This window comes from Wolffia australiana, chromosome 19 (assembly GCF_029677425.1).
Source record: "Wolffia australiana isolate 7733 chromosome 19, ASM2967742v1".
NCBI lineage: Eukaryota > Viridiplantae > Streptophyta > Magnoliopsida > Alismatales > Araceae > Wolffia > Wolffia australiana.
This window is the reverse complement of record NC_135853.1, coordinates 154,046-175,911: the sequence shown is the minus strand read 5'-3', so window position 1 is coordinate 175,911 and position 21,866 is coordinate 154,046. Positions and strand designations below refer to the sequence as shown.

The 21,866-nt window shown below is 45.2% G+C and overlaps 1 protein-coding gene and 1 non-coding gene across 2 annotated transcripts; one reads left to right on the top strand and one right to left on the bottom strand.

Annotated features, from left to right (window-relative positions):
• Positions 1 to 9,885: 9,885 nt before the first annotated feature.
• Positions 9,886 to 17,865, top strand: LOC144715884 (uncharacterized). Its single transcript, XM_078590890.1, is given in 9 exon segments — positions 9,886 to 10,048; positions 13,037 to 13,246; positions 13,292 to 13,705; positions 13,793 to 13,917; positions 14,022 to 14,189; positions 14,888 to 15,506; positions 15,509 to 16,540; positions 17,039 to 17,565; positions 17,761 to 17,865. Coding segments are annotated over 9 exon segments (3,363 nt in total).
• Positions 12,808 to 12,911, bottom strand: LOC144715951 (small nucleolar RNA R71). Its single transcript, XR_013584780.1, has one exon. It is a non-coding gene; the product is annotated as a small nucleolar RNA R71 (small nucleolar RNA).
• Positions 17,866 to 21,866: the final 4,001 nt, after the last annotated feature.

Sequence of the window (21,866 nt, the reverse complement as noted above, 5' to 3'; positions counted from 1 at the left end):
GCTTTCGTGGTCTCCACATTGCATTTATTACAAGAAAAACTTCCTTTTTTAGTAAAGCCACATCATCCCTGTGATAAAATAATAAGAGAGAATGAGTTCTTAACTGTCATAATGGTCATAATGGTCACACTTTAATGTTTTAACTGTCATTAATATGAACACTAATGATTATCATTAATCATCAGTTAGTCGCCATTTGAGGAATCAAATATTGACAAGCATTATGGCAGAAATAAAGTTAAATATAAACCTAAAAATTTATAAAATTTACTATCACTAACCATTAACAGTATATTCATATAAAATTAAATATAACCCCAGAAAATAAAAAAAATACATATTCCAACTTGGAAAAATTGTCTTTGTGAATATAATGTTGAACAATTCAGGAACAATCATATTATGACTCGAAAATTATTTTTTATCCAAATGTGACCTCAGAAAAGTCCGCAAAAATACTTAAGAAGTGGCAAAATACAAAACAACGCTCTAAAAATGGATTCAATCATTTTAGGTTTGATAACATGCATATATAACAGATTTAATGTGGATACCATGTAAATATCATCATATTAACCTATTGATAATGTGTTATCACATTCCTGATGAGTAGCAGGTTGTCCACATTTAAAATGATGAAAATTACTTTTCGTTTACAGACATGATTCATCTTCATTCTTAATGATTTCATAAGATCTTATGGCCTCATCAGATCAATGATTCTGGATCATGTTTCAAACAGTGTACATAAATGGATCTTTGCAGCTTGCACACCTTATCTAGAGATTCCTCGAATGCATAACCTTTGGGTTGTATCATATAAAATTTTTCTTCTAGGTTTTTATTGGGAAAGGCAATCTTGACATCCAGTCGTCAAATATCATAGTGATAGTGTGCAGCTATAATGAGGAGGACCTTCATTGACTTAACCATCACAACATGTGAGAATGGTTCATCCTTGTTGACTCCTAGTCTTTGAAGATAATATTCTGCAACTAATATGTCCATATATATGTCAACTCTTGTATCGACACCAACATTCTTCTTAAAGATCCACTTAAACCTGAAAGGTAGTATACCTTTGGGTGGGGAAACCATGTACCATACTTGCATTCAGAAAGGAATAAATTTGGTATCTAAGATATGTAATGAATTTTTTTATACGTGAGAAATTTCTCTATGGAAAATCTTGAGGAAGATTAAGGTCTGGTAGATTTGAGTAAAATTCCCAAGTATATAATTTTTCATAGTGTATTATGCAAACTCATATCTTAGTCAATGGGTTTACATTAGTTCAGACATGTTTATTCATTCAAGAAATTTTGAATATCAAGATGGCTGACTTTGTATCGTACAAACTATGCAAATTACACTTCCATTGGATGAATACCTTGATACATGTAAAGATGTGATGTTTGATAACCTATTTAACCCATCACATCATTGATTTAAGCTTTGAGATTTTTCTAAAATTTTAGTAAAATACTTTTTTGAATCAGAAACAATTTGACTAGTGGTAAATGACGGCCAACATGGACTTCTTTAACTACCTTAGACATTGATATGTTAATTATTAGGCTATTTCATAAGAGGATAAATAAGGATGAGTATGAATAAATATCTATAATATTGAAGATAACTATATGTCAAGATTTTATTTACAATTTGGTTACATTTTTTAACTTGAAGTGCACGCGAGAAATACAATTATTGAATTTACCTTATATGGCTTATGGAGTGAATGGTAAAGTTAGAATTATGACATTTTCAAATTTTAAAAATGATTCTCCCCTATTTTTATCTCTCATTATAAATTCATTTCTGTTCGATTTCTGAAAATTACAGCTTTCCCCTTTCACTTTCAAAGCCCATATAGGCTGATTTAGCTGTAATTTGAAATTACCTTCTCTCTCTTCTTGTTTGAAAATCATACTACACAAAGCAAGCGTTAGATCTAGCCTGTTGTAGAAATTTATAGGCTACTTGTTGATAAATATTTCAATTATAAGTCTGTCGGTAAAATCATGCCAAATCCATAAACTTTAGAATCAAAATTTTTATAGTCAGACAATTATCATTTGGAGATTTCTGCTAATCGGTTTTGAATTTTGATGGATATAAAGGTTATTGCTAACATGCATATAAGTATATTGATTCTAAAATTTTACCATTTAATGTATGAGTGGAAAATTACAAGGATGACTATATCAAGACATAATATCTGTATCATCAGTGATGTATGTGTGAAGATAATTATTTGGAGACATCGACGAAAAGCTTTTGAAGCTTTATAAACCATAAGAGTTATTTTTAACGTTCATAAAAATCAATATCATTAAGAATCCTAACATTTGATTGGGAATTGAATAATTTCATATTGGGAAATGCAGAGCATAGCAAGATCACAAAGAAAAGAAATGATTCATCTGGCGCGATAATTTACAAAAGATTCACACAAAGAATCATCACAAAATAAACTCCTGATTAGATATATTTCTGAACTTACTAATTTTCATATATTTCACAAGAATGATCAGATACATTGTCCAGGATAAATTATGGAAATTAAAATATATTTTAAATTCATGTTTGTTTTTAGATATATTGGGAACATGTCTGGGTATTCATATTTTCAAATTCCTGAATAGGACTTCTATGGTTCAATTATCCATCCAATTACTGAAAAATATGAACAAACAGTTTTACAAGACTTCCATTGCCAAAACCAGAAGTAAACCTGATCCTCAAATTTTTTCTACTCTGTTTTTTCCAAACATTACCCTAGAAGCCAACACATGATGATCATCTCATTTTGACCTATGCTGAAAATAAGTTTTCATTTAGTAATAAAAAAACCATTCCTTACCCTTCAAAAACTTATCATCATTGGTGATACAAGGTTTGTATTTGTTCAGCACTAAACTAGGAATCGATTAATATGAAATCTAAACTTGAATTAAGAACGTGAAAATATCATATTATGAGAGATATTGAGAAGTCTTTCAGGGTCTTTACCATTTTAACAAAAGCTCGGTGTCTGATATGTATGCTTTAGTTGTATTTTTTTTGTGTATGACATTTGGGATTGTATGGAAACAACCATACTTCATTGTTGTCAAATCCTAATGTTTTCTACAATCAGATTGTATGTGTGTGTGAAAATATTCTGATTTCTAGAGAATACTCTCTGTTGGGACGCTGGTTGACAAAACTGACAAAAAATCTTTTTCTATCTTCTCCAACAAAGAGATTGTCATTCCCTAGTCTCCAAGAAAGAGATTGTTGGGGGTATTTAGAAATAATTAAGCATTTATCCAAGTTATTCTCGGATATTGCCTACCATGGTCTGAAGAATATGTTTTGTAGAGATACAACCCATGGAAAACAATATTGATTGAGATGCTTAATGATGGTAATGATTGCATTATACTAAACTGACACATAGTCTCAGCATCTCACTCTGACATCATTTGAAGAAGGTGACACGCATAAATCAACACAACACAACATCATAATGATCCATGGAAACTAGTTTCATAGAAGGATGCAACATCTTTGTGATGTTCATAATAGTATTGCACTTCACTGGAAGTGTATACTTAGTTAGCTTTTCTGCCATATCACTTTTATCAGCAATGAGTAAAAACAGGAATACCTTTTTAAGCTCCCATTATAACTCTCTAACACAAAAGTGATATCTCAAACTGAGGATTCAACAATATCGTAGCTCTAAAAGCCATAGGCACTATCGTCACCCTCATTCTGGAGGATGTGATTGTGGCATCTATAAATAACTTGAGAATTTTAATGAAATCTATCAGTACGTTGATAAAAAAAATTACAATCTTAACTTTACTGTCATTTTAGTTTTAATTTTCCTAAATCAAATAAATTCATTAAAATAGGAAACTCACTCAAACAAGTGTAAAGTGGGAGTAAGGTCGGTCTCCAGAGGGTCTGTGCTTTAGAGTTGAACTTAATTACTGGGTTAGGTTTTGGAATAATAGGATGATGAAATAAGTATTTAGAGGAATAATGTAGAATAATATCATATAAGAGATGATTACTAACAATAAAGTGGGTAAGATAGTAGTAGATAATCAATAATGAGTGGGAGAAAAACTTTAAGATAGTATGAAATAATAAGTGATGTTAGATGATATTAGGAAGACTAACAAATAAGTAGAGATAATATATTCAATTATTTATAATACTTATAGGAGTAGTATTTTGATACATATAAGTGATAGTTATGACGATAGTTGAAGATGAAGTTAAAATAAGTAGTAGAAGAATTATCTTTAGATTTTTAATTAAGAAGTAATAGAAACGATGTGAAGAGGGATATTAGAAAGCATGCTATGATTAGCAAGTTATAGCTATGTTGAGTAAAAGATATAGATCTGGTGATTAGAGATATTGGATTTAGGGAAGACGTGAATGGAAACTAGCTTAAGAATGTCTCTACGACTCCCGCTGATGTCGGACGTCGTCTAGGACGTTGTCCGGTCGACACCGAGTATGATGGCTCGGTGCCTATAAGAGATGATGGTATCGAACGTCGATGGTGTCATCGTCGGACGGATCTAAAATCCTAATGGGTCGACGTAACTACGATGGGATGAATGTCCTACATGTCGTACGTGCAAGCTCCGACTCGAGGGAGGCGCCGAGCTCCAAGCTTGGACGGGTCGTCGGTGATGGCGATGGTGGCCTCTCGAACCTTGTTGGTACGACGAATGCGACTACGGCCGAAACATAATCAATCCGTAGGGTTCGCACGTAATGGACGGTCTCATCCTTACCGGTAAGACAATCAAAGACGTCGTAGTTCTCTCAACACCTCACTCACCTACCTAGCATGAGCGCGGTGGAGTCGAGACGAAACTATACTACAAACGATAGTTAAATGAGCGACGAGAGAGTACGGCGTACCTCGTCAGCGTGGCTCGTGGTGCAGGGAGTCGACAGTCAGTGGTCGGAGCGGGTTTGATGAAGAGGTGCTGGAGAGATCACGGCAGGTTGATTGGGTAGATATGCAGGAGCTATTTGTAAAGGTCAGAGGAGAGGAGAGGTAATGAGGCTGTCGACACCACATCGGCACGTCGTGGAGCAACGTAGCAGGCCGGCTCAAACGGCGTGGCCGGCGTGTCTTGTCGCGAGAGCGGCTAGGAGGACTCCATTACGTGATTGAGTGGTCCTTGGCAGCCGCAGCTTCGTTGTCTATTTGCAACGGTGATGACTCTGGCTAAATGACTATGTGGATTGCGCGGCTAGGCTGGCGTGGCCAGGTTCAAGCGATGTTGGCGAGCACTGGTAGATGGCACACATTCAACACATGTGGCATCACCTGCGAGAGGCAGTGCAGATCAGTAACCGCTCATCACGGTCCAGGCAGCAGTCTGGGGTTGGCAATGTTGCATGATTGCTCAACGGCACAATAGGGCGTGAACAATGCCGAAGACGTTCGAAAAATTGGGGCAATCAATTTCTCGATTCAATCGTAAGTGAAAGGCACCATTACGGAGGAAGAGATTGGTCACGTCGCGATCAGAAACAACGCAACGGATCCGCGTCCTAATGGAAGGTTGTTGCGCGGCTGTCAACAATCGGGTGATCGCAATGTTATTGAGCGGCTTGGCAGAGTCCTTTTATTCTTTTTTTGCCATGGGGATAATTGTTGATCCTGTGGCAGAATATTCATGCTGTGAGAAGCCATGCGTAAACCTGATCCTATCAGGAACGGAGGAACAACGGCATCCTCGTGAACGGGTTGGCAGTGGACCAAAGATGTGGCTAGTTATCCTTTCTCCCAGTCTGTCTTCCTTTGCTATTTCTTTCTTCGATCTGCTCCTCTCCTCTTTTCCCTCTTTCTTCTCTCAAGGGTGAGACCAAGAAACTGAACAAATCACAACTTGAAAATTTCCTGGTCTCTGTCTTTAGGGCGCCCATCTCTTCCCTTATAAAGGGGAAGGGAAATGGGCCCCCAAATTGGGCCTACGAGGGAGTCCATTAGGGGAGCCCTTATAAATGGACTCCCCCCATTACAAGCAAAGAAAGAACATAAGAAAAACAAAGGGGAAGATGAGGGAATGGGGAAAGAAAGGGAGAGAGACAAGGGGGAAAGGGTCAATGGATGGTCCCTCCCCTTGACGGTAAAATGACAGACGGACAAACACATCGCGAACGGGACAAAACATGACGACGCGAAAGGGAAAAATGCAAAGACATGAGAGAGAGAGATGAAAAACAGAAATGATAACTCGAGCATCTTCACCTGATCTTCAACGTCGATGGCGCGCAGCACGGGTGACGCGATCCTTGATGGCGTGCGCCATCAATCCTCCCGGGGTCTGAAGAACTTGGCTCCGTCGAGTTGGGGTAGCTGGCGACGGCGTCCGGCGAGGGCCTGGTCGTCGGTGGCGTATGTCGCTCTCCGTGGTGATCGGGTCATCCGCACCTACATATAGGAGCCTTCGCGGTACCCTGTTCCCTATATCGTTAATTACCCCAAACAGTATACAATTGACTGACTCGTGCCAATCGGGCGTGTTCACCGGGGAAGTGGTCGTGGCAAACTCGCTCACATCAAAGGGGTTTAGAAAGGTCAAGGTAGAGGGGAGAGAAGGGGCTCGGTACGGGATTGGGCCCGCCACATTAGGCGTGGTGCAGGTCCCCCACGAAGGAGGGACTTCGGTGACGTAGACGTATCTGCCCACTCGTCGGAGGGTCAAAAACGGGCCGGCACTACAAACATGTAGCATTGTGGCCGGCCCGGGAGAATAGCTCTCCGGCCAAATTCTCACCGACACTCGGTTTCGCACGTCGGTCACTCGGAGTTGGCTCTGTGAGTCGACAGCCTGCTTGTACAGAGCATGCCTATATGATGACCTAGCATGATGATCATGATGCAACGACAAAACATGTTGAGCGAATGCATAGTGAGGGACTACTACGGGTGCTAGGGTTTGAAGTCGTTGAGGGACATGGCCGTTTGCGATCTCAGGTGGGCTCATTCTGACGGCATGAGCCTCCGGGGAGACCAGCACTTGCTCGGCGCGCGTGGTAAGGCAACGGCGGTTGGCCGTTACCTTGCGGATGGTACGACGGTTGCAATGCATCTGCCGCTCATCATCTTGGCAGTGGAAGAGCGAGTGGTCTGCATCGGGTCGAGGAGAATCTTGGACGATGCCACCGAAGATGCTACATGTCCGCTCCGAGCGAGTGGCACAGGCAGCCTGGTTGGCGGTGTGGCTGATCAGACGACTGGTGCGGGCGGCTCGTGTAGCTGGAGGAGCAGCTCTGGCGACGCTGTGCTTGGTGTGGGTCTCCTAATTGGTGGCGCGGGCTGTCCGGCGGGCGGCGCGATTGGTTGAGCACGATGACACGTCGTCCTCCTCGTATCCTGGCTCTCGAGGGGACGGGGGACAGCGGACGATCGTAAGCCTGACCATCTTGGTCGGGGAACTCTTCGTTACTGGCTTCGTGGTATAAGGGTACCACGTGACCCATCGTCCCTTGTTCAGAAACGAACATGTGTTTGTTGTGCCAACTATAGTGACGTCAAGATCATAGATCTAGGGACGACCCAAGATGATACTTCCTACTCTCATAAGAAGGACGTCACACAAGACGGTCTCATCGTACGTCCCCATTTTTAATGGGACATGGCATTGTCACTTCGTCAACAGTGATGAAGGGTCAACCCACGACACGTCAAATGGCGTTGGATGAGGTGTGGTTGCCAACCCTAGTCGGGCGACCATCGCGCCCGATATGGCGTTGACGCAACTACCACTATCCACCATCAACTTGCACGGTTTGTCGTTGATCCGGACAAAAGTGCAGAAGACTGATGTTTGTAGTGTCGTGTCGGCCATCCGTACTGTCCTCTGCGAGACAGGCGTAGGATTAACCTGCGAGTCATCGTCAAGTGGGACGGTTGTCCCACTAGTGCTCGGGCGGTTGGCGACAATGCTAGCGAGTCACTAAGCGCTAGGGTGTGGAGCAGGAGCCAGGGTCATACTAGTATCCACTATCTGGATGTACCCAACCTAGGGGTTGGGTGACTCATACCCGTTCGCGATCTCCTTGTTTACACAATAGTCGTCGACGGGTAACGGATCCAGCTCTCCGTTCAGATCATGTTTGGTCTCGCTCGTATCGATCAGGAGGGACGAAGACGGGCACTTGCTAGCTCTGTGCCCTTTCCCTTGGCACTTGAAGCACGTAAGTGGGGCCTGACTAACGATAGTGCTGCAGGACGGAGTGTCGCTCATGACGGCCCGAGCGGGTGGGGTAGAACCCACAGAGGGGGGGGGGGGGGTGGTTCCTTGGCCCCCGGTGGTATGGGAAGTCGTAACGGTAACGGGCGGTGCGGTGTGAACGGGAGTGGCTCGGGGCGCGATGTGAGTGGCGTGCACGGGGGCTTCATCGCTCGGATGCTCCATGTGCTCCACAAAGTTGTAGGCTTCGTCAACCTCGGCAGGGTTGCACTTAAGAACCTTGCTGCGTAGGGTCGGTCGAAGCTCGTGGGCAAATAGACCGATGATGATTCTCGAATCCTCCACGAATCGACACAACATCCGGCATTCTTCGAATGCCTCTATATATTCCGTCACGGAGAATCAACCTTGCCTAAGGTCAAGCCACGTGAGGAATAGCTACATCTTGTTTTGTCACGGCACGTACTTACTCCTTAGTTTCAACGCCATTTCGACCCAGGAGGTGATGGGCCGTCCTTGTCGCTCGCCGGCGACACGCTCATTTTCCCAGAAGGTCTTGGCCTGTCTGCTAAGTCTCGTCTCCGCATATTTGACGCACAAGTCATCGTCCATGCGGTATCACCGAAAGTAGGAGTACATGCTTGACTCCCAGTTGATGAACTTTTTGAGTCTTCTCGACCCCTCGAGGATGGCGACGTCAGCACGCGCGCTCTTCTGGATCTGAGCACGGTGCTCCTCTCGTCGACGTTCATCATCGAACGGGTGCCGTTCGGGCACCGGGTGATCCTCGTGATGCAGGTCGACGCGTCATCGAGGCGGGGTTGGGTCACGATCATGGTCATCCCAATGTCAGGGATGACCGCCACGCGGGGTGCGAATGTCAGGCATCACACGTGGCGGGTACCAGGGAACCTTGTCAGGTTCCTCGTACTGGTAGAGGTGGGGCTGGACGTAGTCGTCACGGTGGGCTAGTGGGTTGGCATTGTATCTACAATCGTGGGCCCGGACATGGTCATCACAGCAGGCCGATAGGTTGGCGTCGTACTCACGATCATAGCGCGGGACATATTCATCCTGACGGGTCGGTCGTTCGGCCTTGTATCCTCGACCGTGGTGCTGGACGTGTTCGTCTCGATGGGCCGGTGGGTTGGCCGCATAACCACGGTCATCGTACTGGACATAGTCATCTCGGCGGGCTGGTAGGTCAGCCTCCAATCTGCGATCGTGGGGCCGGAGGAGTTCGTCACGGCGGGCCGATAGGTCAGCCGGGTAACCACGATCGTCGCGCTGGACGTAGTCATCTCGACGGGCCGGTATGTCAACCTCGTGCCCTCGATCATGGTGCCAGACGCGTTCGCCTCGGCGGGCTGGTAGGTCAGACTTGTAACCATGATCGTCATGCCGGACGTAGTCGTCTCGGTGGGCCGGTAGGTCGGCCTCGGGTCTTCGTTCAAATGGCTGGACATAATTGTCTCGGCGGACCGGTAGGTCCGACTTGTACCCACGGTCGGAGTCGCCTTAGTGGGTACCGTCTATCCCAAGCACAGACGTTCGGTGGGTCATGTGCGGGGTGTCGGGTGGGGTGCCGATCTCAAAGCTCCTCATATAGCCTCCAGTCGTACTCCTCGTACTCGTCATCGTGGTAAGGACTCCTCGAATGATGTGGGTATTGCGCGACCTGGGGTGGGTCGCGGGCTCACTCTGGAGCCACGAGCGCCGGTACGACGTCGGGTATTGGAGGCAGTGGGCGTGTGAGCAACTGCTCGACGTGCTCGGCGAAGGCGGCCATGGTGCAGAGATACGCTCCTTGCTCCTTGGTGCAAGTTGATTTGTTTTCTTTTAAGGGTTTGGCTGATGTAATAGTTAACAAAAATAAGAGAATTCCTCCCGAGGGGGATTGAGGGGGTCACGTTTATCTATCTATCTTCTCTTTCCTTTCTCTTTTATTGAAATTTGGGTCCTTCAGTACGAAGGGAATTTATTGAAAGGCCAATGTGCTTTTCTCAAAACTGGAGTTTTTTGTTCTAAATGAAGTTTTTTTCGCAAATTTTCCTTTAGGGAACCCAGCAACTCTTTTTTTTCCTTAGGAGTAAATAACTCCTTTTTATCTAAAGGGTTCATTGGAGGAATTTACAGCCACGTGAATGGCAATTGCGCGCGGTGCTTGTGCGACCAAACCGCGTGACTGCCACCCTCCTATGAAGAAAAAACTGTGTACCCCATGTACTTTTTAGGGTGAATTTACACCCTCCTACGCACTTCGCACCGCCTTCCACCAGATACCTCATCCTAAGTGTGTGGCCTTTACATCTATGTACCCCATTTATTGTTTAGGTTTTGGGACACTGCCCTAAACTCCGCAAGGGGGCGACAACCCCCTTGACCCCCCACAAACTGACCGTGTAGTTGGATCCACATCCGGCCCACTAGATGTGCACATCAACAGTTCCCGCCATTATGCGGCCACCGCGCGGCGACTGTGCAGGTGGCAATTACGTGTGGTGCTCGTGCGGGCAAACCGTGCAGCTGCCACCCTCCTCCACACTCCGCACGCCCACAACTTTCCACAATGCCCTATCACGTTATGCATGTGCGTAAGGTCCACTCTTCCCTCTTTGGTGATCTTTATTACTTATCTAGAATTTTTCTACCGCTGTCAAACTTAGTAGAATAGGTTAGTGGAATAGGTTTGCGTCTTCTCCTAGTCAATCGTTCGAGATATTGGATTTGGAGATTTTTTTTTACCGTTGTGGTTGTAAGATAGTCCTTCCACTCTCGATCAAGGAAAGGGGCTGCACCATCATCATTTCCTCCGGATTTAAATGTTGAACAAATTGATTGTGTTGATTTATGTTCTGTTTTATCCATCCTTAGTTAACCTTTAGTCTACCCTACCCATGTGAGTCTTTGCCATCTTGCGTCAATTCTTTTCTCTGAATCTAATGTTTTGAAGTGATCATGTTGATTTTTTATCTACTTATCCAACTATAGGTTTCCCTCATCGTCATCCCCACTTGGGTCAATACTATTCATTCTGTATCAATGAGGATAGAACAGTTTCATGGGTGAGCCAATTAACTCCAATGGATCTTTTCCAATAAGAGTAGTAGCTTGGCATCCTGCAAGCTAGAAACATGACCTATCGATTGGGATAAATTAATTAATCTATATGGTTATATATAATTAATTAAGAATGCTAATAAAGGTTATTAGGCCAATCAAATGCTTAAGTACACTGATAAATGGGCCTCGAGGGCCAAATATGAATGCTCTTCTAGACGTTGGAAGATACAATGTAGGCATTTTTAAAAAAAAACATACGTAATATAAGTATAGAAAACTCCTGAATGAAGTTCAGGTAGACCAGAATCCTTCAGGTGTCTCATGATAACATGCAATTTTGAAAAATCAATATGACAATGTTAACATGTTTTTTTGCATTAAATTGAGGATATATGTGTGTTATCAAGCCTAAAATGTTTAACTCTACTTTTAGAATTAGTTTTATTTATTTTCATGATCTTTAAGGCATCTTTTAGGAATTTTGAGACATCATATTCTGTATGAAAATATTTATGAGATTCTAAATAATTTTTCTTGAATTTCTTGACTTAATATTCACAAAGATATTATTTTTCTAAAACAGAAAACATATTTGTTTGCATTTTTTGGACATATATTTCAATTTTTATGAATTTATTAATCATTTCCAGGGTTAATCATTGGGCATCCCACATTCCAATATCTGTATCATTAAAAGGTGATGCATCAGAACTTTCCACAATGATTAGATTGATATTCATTGTAAATACTGACATTACAGCATCGCAAATCACAATGCCATAAAAGCCAATGACTACTAACAGTTTTATCCATTTTTATTACAGGTGAAGACATTTCCTAGAAAAAAAGGACATGATTTTTTGGCAATAAATTTGTGTGTGGAATAAGGATGATGCATTTAGAACCCAGCCTTTACCATATTTTATTAATTTGACTATGGCACCGCTGACCCGATGTGTGAGAAGACACATGGAGCTACGTATATATGTGGTGCTTATGTGACTACCATGAATTGAACCTTGAATAAAAGTGCATTGATGGGGCACGTGCTGATGTGCCGCTACATCAATCATATATTTTATTATTATTTATTATAGACCATTCTTCCTTTCCTTTTGTCATTTTCTTACAAGGACATGTGGCAGAAGCAGAGCTGTTGAGACGTTTGAGGATTAGAGAATCTTCTGACCCACTAGAAAGCCAACCTCTCACCAGAGTCTCAGCCCCTCTAGCCGATAATGTGGTGTTTAAAATTGATCCGCACCTACTGCAGATTCTCCCAACATTTTATGGAAAAATTAATGAGGAACCTTACGATTATCTGGATGAATTTAAGGATATCTGCTCTGCATATAATTATCTTGGTGTGACCCAAGAGAGCTTAAGGATGAAGTTATTCCCATTCACCGTAAAGGATAGAGCAAGAGAGTGGTTTAAGTCCTCAGGTCAAGAATTTACCTCATGGGGTGATATGGAAAAGTGTTTTCTTAGGAAGTTTTATTCATTTGGTAAAACAAACACCGTTAGGAAGGAAATCAGAGACTTTACACAAGGGACCGACACTTTCAGCGAAGCGTGGGAAAGATTCATGTCTTTAACGAGGAAATGCCCGCATCATGGAGTACCCCAGTGGGAATTAGCCCAAACCTTCTATGGAGGGTTAAATGACGCAGAGAGGAATTTAATTGACATTGCAAGAGGAGTAGTGTTTGTAGAGGCATATGTCAATGATGCGATTCCTTTTTTAGAGAAGTTGGTGGAGAGATGGGCGTATCAGCAGAGTCTCTCGACCAATTGTAGAGGTACACTGTCTAAAAGAGGAGGATTAATCGATGTAAAGGCAGTAGAACCAGACATCCGCTTTGAAAAGGTTGAAAGGGATGTAGGAAAGATAGGAAGAGTAGTTGAAGAGCTCTCTCAGCAATTCAAGACTCTTATGCAGACTTCGCCGGTGCAAGGTTTATCTTATGGAGTTGGTAACATGTCTAACCTATATTGTTCAGTTTGTACGGCCAGGAATCATACAGAGGAGTCCTGCCCTATGGTAGAGCAAGTGAATGCCTTTGGGAGACAAGAGGGAATTCATGATGCCAGAATACCCAGAGGAAATGTTACGGCGCATGCGTGGAACAGAAATGGTAACCAACCCGTTCAACATAACGGGGAGCGTAACTACCAACCCAGGGCCAACATTCCGACACACTTTTCTCATGAAAAACCTTTCATCTCTCAAAATACTGTAAATAAAACTAATGAAACTCTTAATGACCTTGTCAGGGAACTAAGAGAGGACAAGAAGAATCAGCAGAAGGTCATTGAACAACAGAACACAGTCATGCAGCAGATGCTAGCGGAGATTGAAAGGCTGAAGAGGGAGCGCTTGGCGCAAGGGCAACAAAGCGACCAAAGGATGAAAGGTAAATTGTCTGACAATGTTCAGTGTGAACAGAATCAAGGTCATCTTCCAACCCAACCTTTAGTTAATCCAAAAAATGTATGTTTAGTTGATGCTTCTTCTGTTGATATTTTTGCATTTAATGAGAGATCAATTGAGGAGACCAATGCTGTTTTAAGAAGTGGAAAGGCGACAAGTACACCTTCAGCCAAGTCCCATCCAAAGACCATAGAGGTTTATCAGGAAGTAGGAGAGAGGCTGGAAGAAAACGAGAGGAGGGAAGTGGAATTAAACCCTCAGAATTACCATCCCCCATACCTTTTCCAAAAGCCCTAAAGATTGCTAAGGAGAAGCCGAGTGATAGAAACCTGCTAGAAGTTTTTAAAGATGCTAAGCTCACCATTCCCTTAGTTGATGCTATCCAGCATGTCCCTGCATATTCAAAATTCGTGAAGGAATTATGCACACCCAGTAGGAAGGCCACGAGAGTACTACTTTCAGAAAACGTGAGTTTGATCCTCTTGAATGAAATACCTAAGAAGAAGAGGGATCCGGGAGCACCGTTGATCAAGAGCAAAATTGAAGGAATGGTGTTCAACAGATCTCTTCTAGATTCAGGTGCAAGTGTGAATGTGATGCCAAAGGTATTATACGACAAGTTTAAATTCGGAGATTTAGAGCCTCTACTATTAGAATTGCAATTAGCTGACGGATCTATTAAGGAACCCCATGGAAAATTGGAAGATATAATAGTTAAGGTCGAAAACTGCCAATTCCCTGTAGATTTTGTAGTAGTTGACATGAAAATTGCAGGAAACTTGAGTAATGCACCCATCATTCTGGGTAGGCCATTCTTGGCTACAGCCAAAGCTGTAACAGATTGGGATAAAGGAATTATTTCACTAAACATGGGGGGAAAATCTATTAGATTACCCATTTCTAACTCCATGCGATTTCCAGGAGAAAGTAGTGGGGATATTTGCCTAGTTGATTTTGGTCAAGAAGATGATTTTGGCCTTGAATTGCATGATTTATTTTCTGTTGATATTTTTGAGGCAGAAAATGGAAATGCAAAAGCAATACCGAGTTTCTTTACCCCCATGAATATTGACCTCAAGCGATACCTTCCCATTTGAAATATGCATTCCTTGGTCCTAACAACCATCTTCCAGTTATCATCTCATCTTTACTCACATCTGAACAGGAAATGGCATTGATCACGATGCTATCCATGCATAAATCTGCTATAGCTTGGCAAATTGAAGACATACGAGGAATAAGCCCATCAATTTGCGAACATAGGATTTTCATTGATGAAAATTCTAAGCCCAGCAGACAACCACAAAGACGACTAAATCCCCACATGCTCGAAGTGGTAAAGAAGGAAATCCTTAAGTGGCTAAAAGCAGGATTTATTTATGCTATTTCCGATAGCCCTTGGGTTAGTCCCATACATGTAGTACCCAAAAAATCGGGAATAATGGTCACCATAAATGATGACGGGGAAGAAGTGCAAACCAGAGTAGCCTCTAGTTGGCGAGTGTGTATTGATTACAGGAAGCTAAATTCAGTTACTAAAAAAGACCACTACCCTCTTCCATTTATTGACCAAAGTCTCGAACGACTCTCCGGACAAAAATTCTTTTGTTTTCTTGATGGGTATTCGGGGTACAATCAAATAGCATTCACGTGTCCGGTAGGCACATTTGCTTTTAAAAGAATGCCGTTTGGATTATGCAATGCTCCCGCCACTTTTCAACGATGCATGAATGCCATGTTTTCGGATTTAGCTGGAGAGTGCCTTGAAGTATTTATGGATGATTTTCTGTATTCGGAACGTCTTTTGATAACTGTCTAGCTAACCTTGAAAAAGTATTACAGATTTGCGAGGCGAACCATCTAGTGCTCAGCAGGGAAAAATCCCACTTTATGGTGGAAGAGGGCATAGTGTTGGGCCATCAAGTCAGCAAGAGAGGGCTAGAGGTGGACAGAGCGAAGGTCGAAGTGATGAAGAATCTACCACTGCCAACGAATCTGAAGCAACTTAGGGGCTTCCTCGGCCACGCTGGCCTCTACCGGAGATTCATTAAAGATTTTGCTCAAATCTCCAGACCTCTAACATACTTATTATCTAATAATGTTGAGTTTATTTTCGATGATCATGCAAAGAACGCATTTTTGCAGCTTAAGGAATCTCTCATCAGTGCTCCCATATTACAAGATCCTGATTGGAATTCACCATTTGAACTGATGTGTGATGCATCTGATTTTGCAGTGGGAGCTGTTTTAGGTCAAAGAAGAGAAAACAAGCCCGTGGCCGTTTACTACGCCAGCAAAACTCTTGGTGAGTCACAGCAAAATTACACCACTACTGAGAAAGAGTTGCTAGCGATTGTTTTTGCATTAGAGAAATTTAGATCTTATTTGTTAGGTAGTAAAGTTATAGTTTTTTCTGATCATGCATCGTTAAGGTTCTTACTTTCAAAAAAAGAAACTAAACCTCGGCTTATGCGTTGGATTTTACTCATGCAGGAATTCGATTTAGAAATTAAGGATAGGAAGGGGATAGACAATGTAGTAGCCGATCATCTATCTCGACTCTCCCATCCGTCTATCACTCCCATTGAAGACTTCTTCCCGGATGAACATATATTCAATATTGACAACCGATCTCTTCCGTGGTATGCCCATATAGTCAACTACTTGGTCACGGGACTTATACCAACTAGTTGGGATGTTAATGATAGAAAAAAATTCTTTCGAGATATTCAGTTTTATTTATATGAAGAACCACTATTGTTCCACCAGGGAGTCGACCACATTTTCCGCAGATGTGTACCCGAAGAGGAACAAGGGAGCTTGTTGAATCTATGACATTCTTCCCTTTGCGGCAGCCATTATGCAAGCAAGCTTACAGCTTTGAAAGTCTTGCAAAGTGGCTTCTTTTGGCCCACCTTGTTTAAAGATGCCTTTAGGTTTTGCTCAGCCTGCATCCAATGTCAAGCCGCCGTAGATATTAAAAAGCAACACCGAACGCCGCTTCAGCCGATCATAGAGTTAGAAATCTTTGATGTTTGGGGAATAGATTTTATGGGACCGTTCCCTACTTCTGAAGGTTACGAATATATATTAATGGCAGTTGATTACGTATCCCGATGGGTGGAAGCGATTCCTACTAGGAAAAATGATAATAAGATTGTTTGCAAGTTTATTCAGCAACATATCTTCTCTAGATTTGGATGTCCTAGGGCCATTATTAGTGACGGAGGGACACACTTCAATAATCATATTCTTCGTTCCCTCTTGAAAAAGCACGGAGTGCACCACAGGATCACTACGCCTTACCATCCTCAAGCCAACGGGCAAGTTGAAGTTTCTAATAGGGAAATTAAGAAAATTATTAAGAAGATCATTAGACCCGATGGAAAGGATTGGTCGCATCGGCTATAGGATGCACTTTGGGCTTATCGAACTGCTTTTAAAACCCCATTAGGAATGTCCCCCTATCGGCCCGTTTTTGGGAAATCCTGTCATCTGCCAGTGGAAATAGAGCACAAAGCATATTGGGCTATTCGACAACTTAACCTTTCATTAGATGCTCAAGGCAAAAAACGAGTTTTGCATATTTATGAGCTGCAAGAACTACGGAATGATGCCTACAAAAATTCGAAGATATACAAAGATAAGATGAAGGCTTTCCATGATATGCACATCACTCGACGACAATTCAAAGTGGGACAGAAAGTTTGGCTCTACAATTCACGTCTAAAGCTCTTTCCGGGAAAATTAAAATCTCGGTGGACAGGCCCTTTTGAGATTTTGGAAGTCTTTCCTAATGGCATTGTCAAGTTGTCTGATCCCAAAACTAATGATGCTTTTACCGTCAATGGCCAACGGCTTAAACCATACATCGATAATACCTCACTACCTTGGCCATCTGTTATGATATTACAGGAACCCTCCGAAGCTGGCGCGTCGATGCCACCGGCCTGATTTGGTTCTACTTATCTCTATTCTGTATTTCTACTTTTGTGTTATCTGTTTCTCTATTTTTGCATTTAGTACTTTTGGTTTCAGATTGCCGGAGTTTCCCAGCTGCTGCTTTCTCACACGCTTAATCCAATTCCCTACGTGCTGTCAGCACTGCCATTCACTGTTTGGATCTCCTTCCCCTGGCATTAGTTTTTACTTCTTTCTTTTGAGTTGCATCGAGGTCTATGCATGTTGCATGTAGGGGGATGCATGTTAAGTATTAATATCACTAAGTTTTGTCAACCCTAAGTCGTATGCAATTAGAGGTAGCAATAATCCATTAACATAATGCCAATTGAGGTTTTTGTTAGTTAAGAGTGAACGTTAATTTGTCAGTTGTGAGCGTGTTGGAAGTCATGAGGTCTAGAACCTGCAATGGAGAGATTGGTGGTTGGTCTTCTTGGGGTGGGAATCTAACAAAGCGCCGAGGAGCATGGAATTCAACGGGTTGATGTGCTATGAGGAGGAGATGGAGTGATCAAGAAAAAAAAAAGTGAGCAATGAGTACCTTCCTTGCCCTGACAACAACCAAATCTACTTAGTGGATGGATTATTCATGACCAAAATTTTCCAACAGAGTGCATTGAGAACTCCCTTGATTCACCCTATTCTATGTGACTAAGCCTTCCACCGTCCTCGTTATGTAGCATCCTTTTTTTTTAGCCTCACTTATGATTCTAAGATCCCAGAGAATTTCATGCCATGGCAAGCATTCCCAATTTATTTAGACGCTGCAGTTGCTTAATTTGGTGTCACCCTTGAGTCAGAACATGTTGCCATAAAGAATAGTCTTCCATTTTGTATGAACAAAATATTTCAAAAAAAAAAGAGAAAAAAAAAAGAAAAAAAAACAAAAAATAAAAAAAAGAGGAAGAAAGAAAGAAGAAAAGAATATTGGTACATTTTCATGAGGGTCAAGTCATTCACTATCATTGTGGCGTAGCATCATTCACTCTCTTAACCACAATCGTCTCATAGTTCCATGACAACTGTCTATGCTCACACTTTATACTATCTTTCACATCTTGGCAATCTCTATCTATGCATGCAAATGACTCGGGACATTAGCTTTCATGGGTCGAACCCCTTCTTGACGTGTAGATTATACACCTTTTGAGCCCAAATATTCTGGCCTCCACCTCAACTGCTACACTATCTCTTTCTTTCTGCCACCTATTAGGACGTCACACACATAGGAACACTCTTGACGATGCACTCTGAAGGGAAAGATGAGTCAGGAAAATCTCTGTACGCTAAGTAGCCTCTTTTCTGTGAGTATGAAGACCAGTACGAAGAGAGGGTGAGGAATGAGCTCCACTTGATGAGAGTGTGAGGAGCATGTTTTTCTCATAGCATCATACCCACAAATGATCCAGCCTCGACTCAGATTGAAGTGAAAACTTCAGGCATTAGCTGTTGAGCAAGTCCCAACATACCCTAAGAAGGCCAACCTAGCTATGGAGTTAGACGCTCATGACCATATGTGGAGCTGCACTGACAAGTTGATGTTTCAATTCTTACTTACGAGATCGTATAATGGCATTGTTCTACCACTCCCCAAGTAGATATCTTAACCGTTGCTAAGGGACTAGCAATAATTTAAGTGGGGGGCTATATTGATGGCGCGTCACCACCGCACGTCATCGAGCCAGCAGCAGAGGAGCAGCACGACTTCCCCGACCCAGCACCCGAGGAGCCGGCACTACCCAGCTCGCCACCGAGACGAGTCCAGCCACCACGACGAGCCGCCGCAGCAACACGGGATCCCGCATTCCGTTACTCGGCATGACGCGGACGCCGACCACCGGAGCACACCGTTACAGTCAGTTACTTTATCTTATAGTTTTCCCTTTATTCGTATTGTCGTGTAGCGGGGGAAGGGCCCACAGGAGGAACCCTTTCCCCCCTTTTTTTATGTTGGGCCTGACAAGCCCGTTTCCTATTTTCTTGCTTATTTTCTCTCCCTTTTATTTTGTGTTATTGGACTTAAGGAAGGGCCATCTTCACCCATATATAAGGGGAAGAGGTGGGCGCTTCCCTTACCTTGACCTAAATTTTTTGAAGAATTGCATTTTGAGAAAGAAGGGTCAGGTCGTGGAGAAGAATAGAAGAAAGAAGAAGAAGAGGAGAAAGAAGAAGAAGAAGAGAGGAGGAGGAGAAAGGGAGAGCAATGAGGAAGGGAGCCGCCGCCGCCGCCGCCCGCCGGCATGCCCGCCACCGCCGCCACCCGCCGCCGCCACACCGTCGCGCCGACCGCGCACCCGCCGCTGCGCCGTCGCGCGCCGTCCCAGCGTGCCTGCCGCGCGCGCTGCCCGCCCTGCCGCCCGCGCCCGCCGCGCGCCGCGCCACGCCGCCCGCCGCGCGCCGCGCCGCCAGCGCGCCGCCGCCCGCAGCGCCGCTGCCAGCGCCCGCCGCCGCGCTGCCGCCGCGCCGCCGCGCGTCGACCGCGCACCCGCCGTCGCGCCGCCCGCGCACCCCCCGCCGCGCCGTCGCGCGCCCGCCGCCACGCCACCGCCGCCGCGCCCGCCGCGCGTCGACCGCGCACGTCGCGCCGACCGCGCACCCACCGCCGCGCGTCGCCGCCGCGCCGCGCGCCGCCACGCGCCACGCCCGCGCCGCCGCGCGCCGCCGCCGCGCCGCCGCGCTCCGCCGCCGCAACCGTCGCCCGCCGCTGCCGCCTTCGCCGCCCGCGCTGCCGCCGCGCCGCCGTGCCGCCTGCCGCCGCACCGCTGTGCCGCCGCTCCTCTCACGCCCTCACCAAGCTGTCGCTCCGGGTCGCGCTAGCCGTGACCGCCGTCGTCCGACCGCGGCAACATCGCCGCCGTGCTCGTGACGTCGTCCCACCGCACTGCTCGCCGTCGACCACGCCACCCTGCACCGCTCCGCGCCGACTGCGCGCAACCGCCCCTCCGCACCAGTCAACCTCCGGCGCCCCCGACAACTCCCTCCTCCGGAACCAGTTGGTACGAAGATCCCGTCGCCAGCGCGACGAAGGTACTCTGCTTCCCCTCGCCTCTTTACGTCATTTATTTCCTTCAGTATTCTTTCGTATTTCCTCCACCGCGCTCGGGTTAGATAGGTGAGTGAGACAGATTGAGAGAACGACGAAACAAAGACGACCGTCTTACCTACCCGGATGCAGTCGACGCCCCGACGCGCGTGAGCGTTCCAGTGGGAGTTATCCCCATTCGACGGCGTGCGCGCCCTCGACCCGCCTCGGACGACTTGGAGGGCTGGTTCAACCTAGCTAGGTGACCCCGTCCCCGCTCCGGATCGGCTCTCGTAGCTTGTCGGCGCATTGCACGTACCATCGTAGAACCATCGTCCTCGTTATCGTCATACATGCATTTCTGTTCTCCGCATATCCATCGGTTGACGTCGTGGACGTAACCCGATTAGTTAGTGATACGACACCGAGTTCCTACCCTCGGTGACGGTCGGACGCCGTTGAGACGACGTCCGGCATCAAATTGGTATCAGAGCCAGGTTGTGGTCGCCCACAGCACGTCTCCGACTTCGCATCGCATCTAGTGCATCGCATTCATCGATTTTACGTGCATCCATATCGATACCCAGGGAATGGCCGTAGAGACGCGATCCGCACGGATGGCGCAACGCGGAGGTTCTACCTCCCCGCGACGAGTCGAACCGTCGCGAGACGAGAGAGGCAACGAGATTGCCCTCTCGGGACCTCAACCGGCCTCGCCGGTTGCGGATCCTACCTTACCCCATATCGAGGACACGCCGGTCCCACCCGACGTCACGGGTGCTCCAGGCGCATCGAGATCACCGGCATCGCCCGGTGGTTCACGCCGGTCCCAGCACTCCCCACGCGGCACACCGCGCGTCCTCGACGACTCCCGATCGAGTGACTACGAAGACCGGGATACCACGAGGCGACGACCACACGGGAAATCTCCCGTCGTCGAGTACTCCCCCAGAGCGACCCCTGCACGGGGTAGAGGACGAGGACGAAGAGGCGCCACTCGCCAGTACCCGCCAAGAGAAGAACTTCCGGAAGACCAAGGAGCTCAACGTCGCGCATCGGCAGCTAGGGCGGAGCGCTTGGAGCGGATGCTCGCCGACACCCGAGTGTCCGAGCCCGGAGTTGAGGCGGGACCGGTTGCACGAGGCCCCCCTCGCCCCCCTTA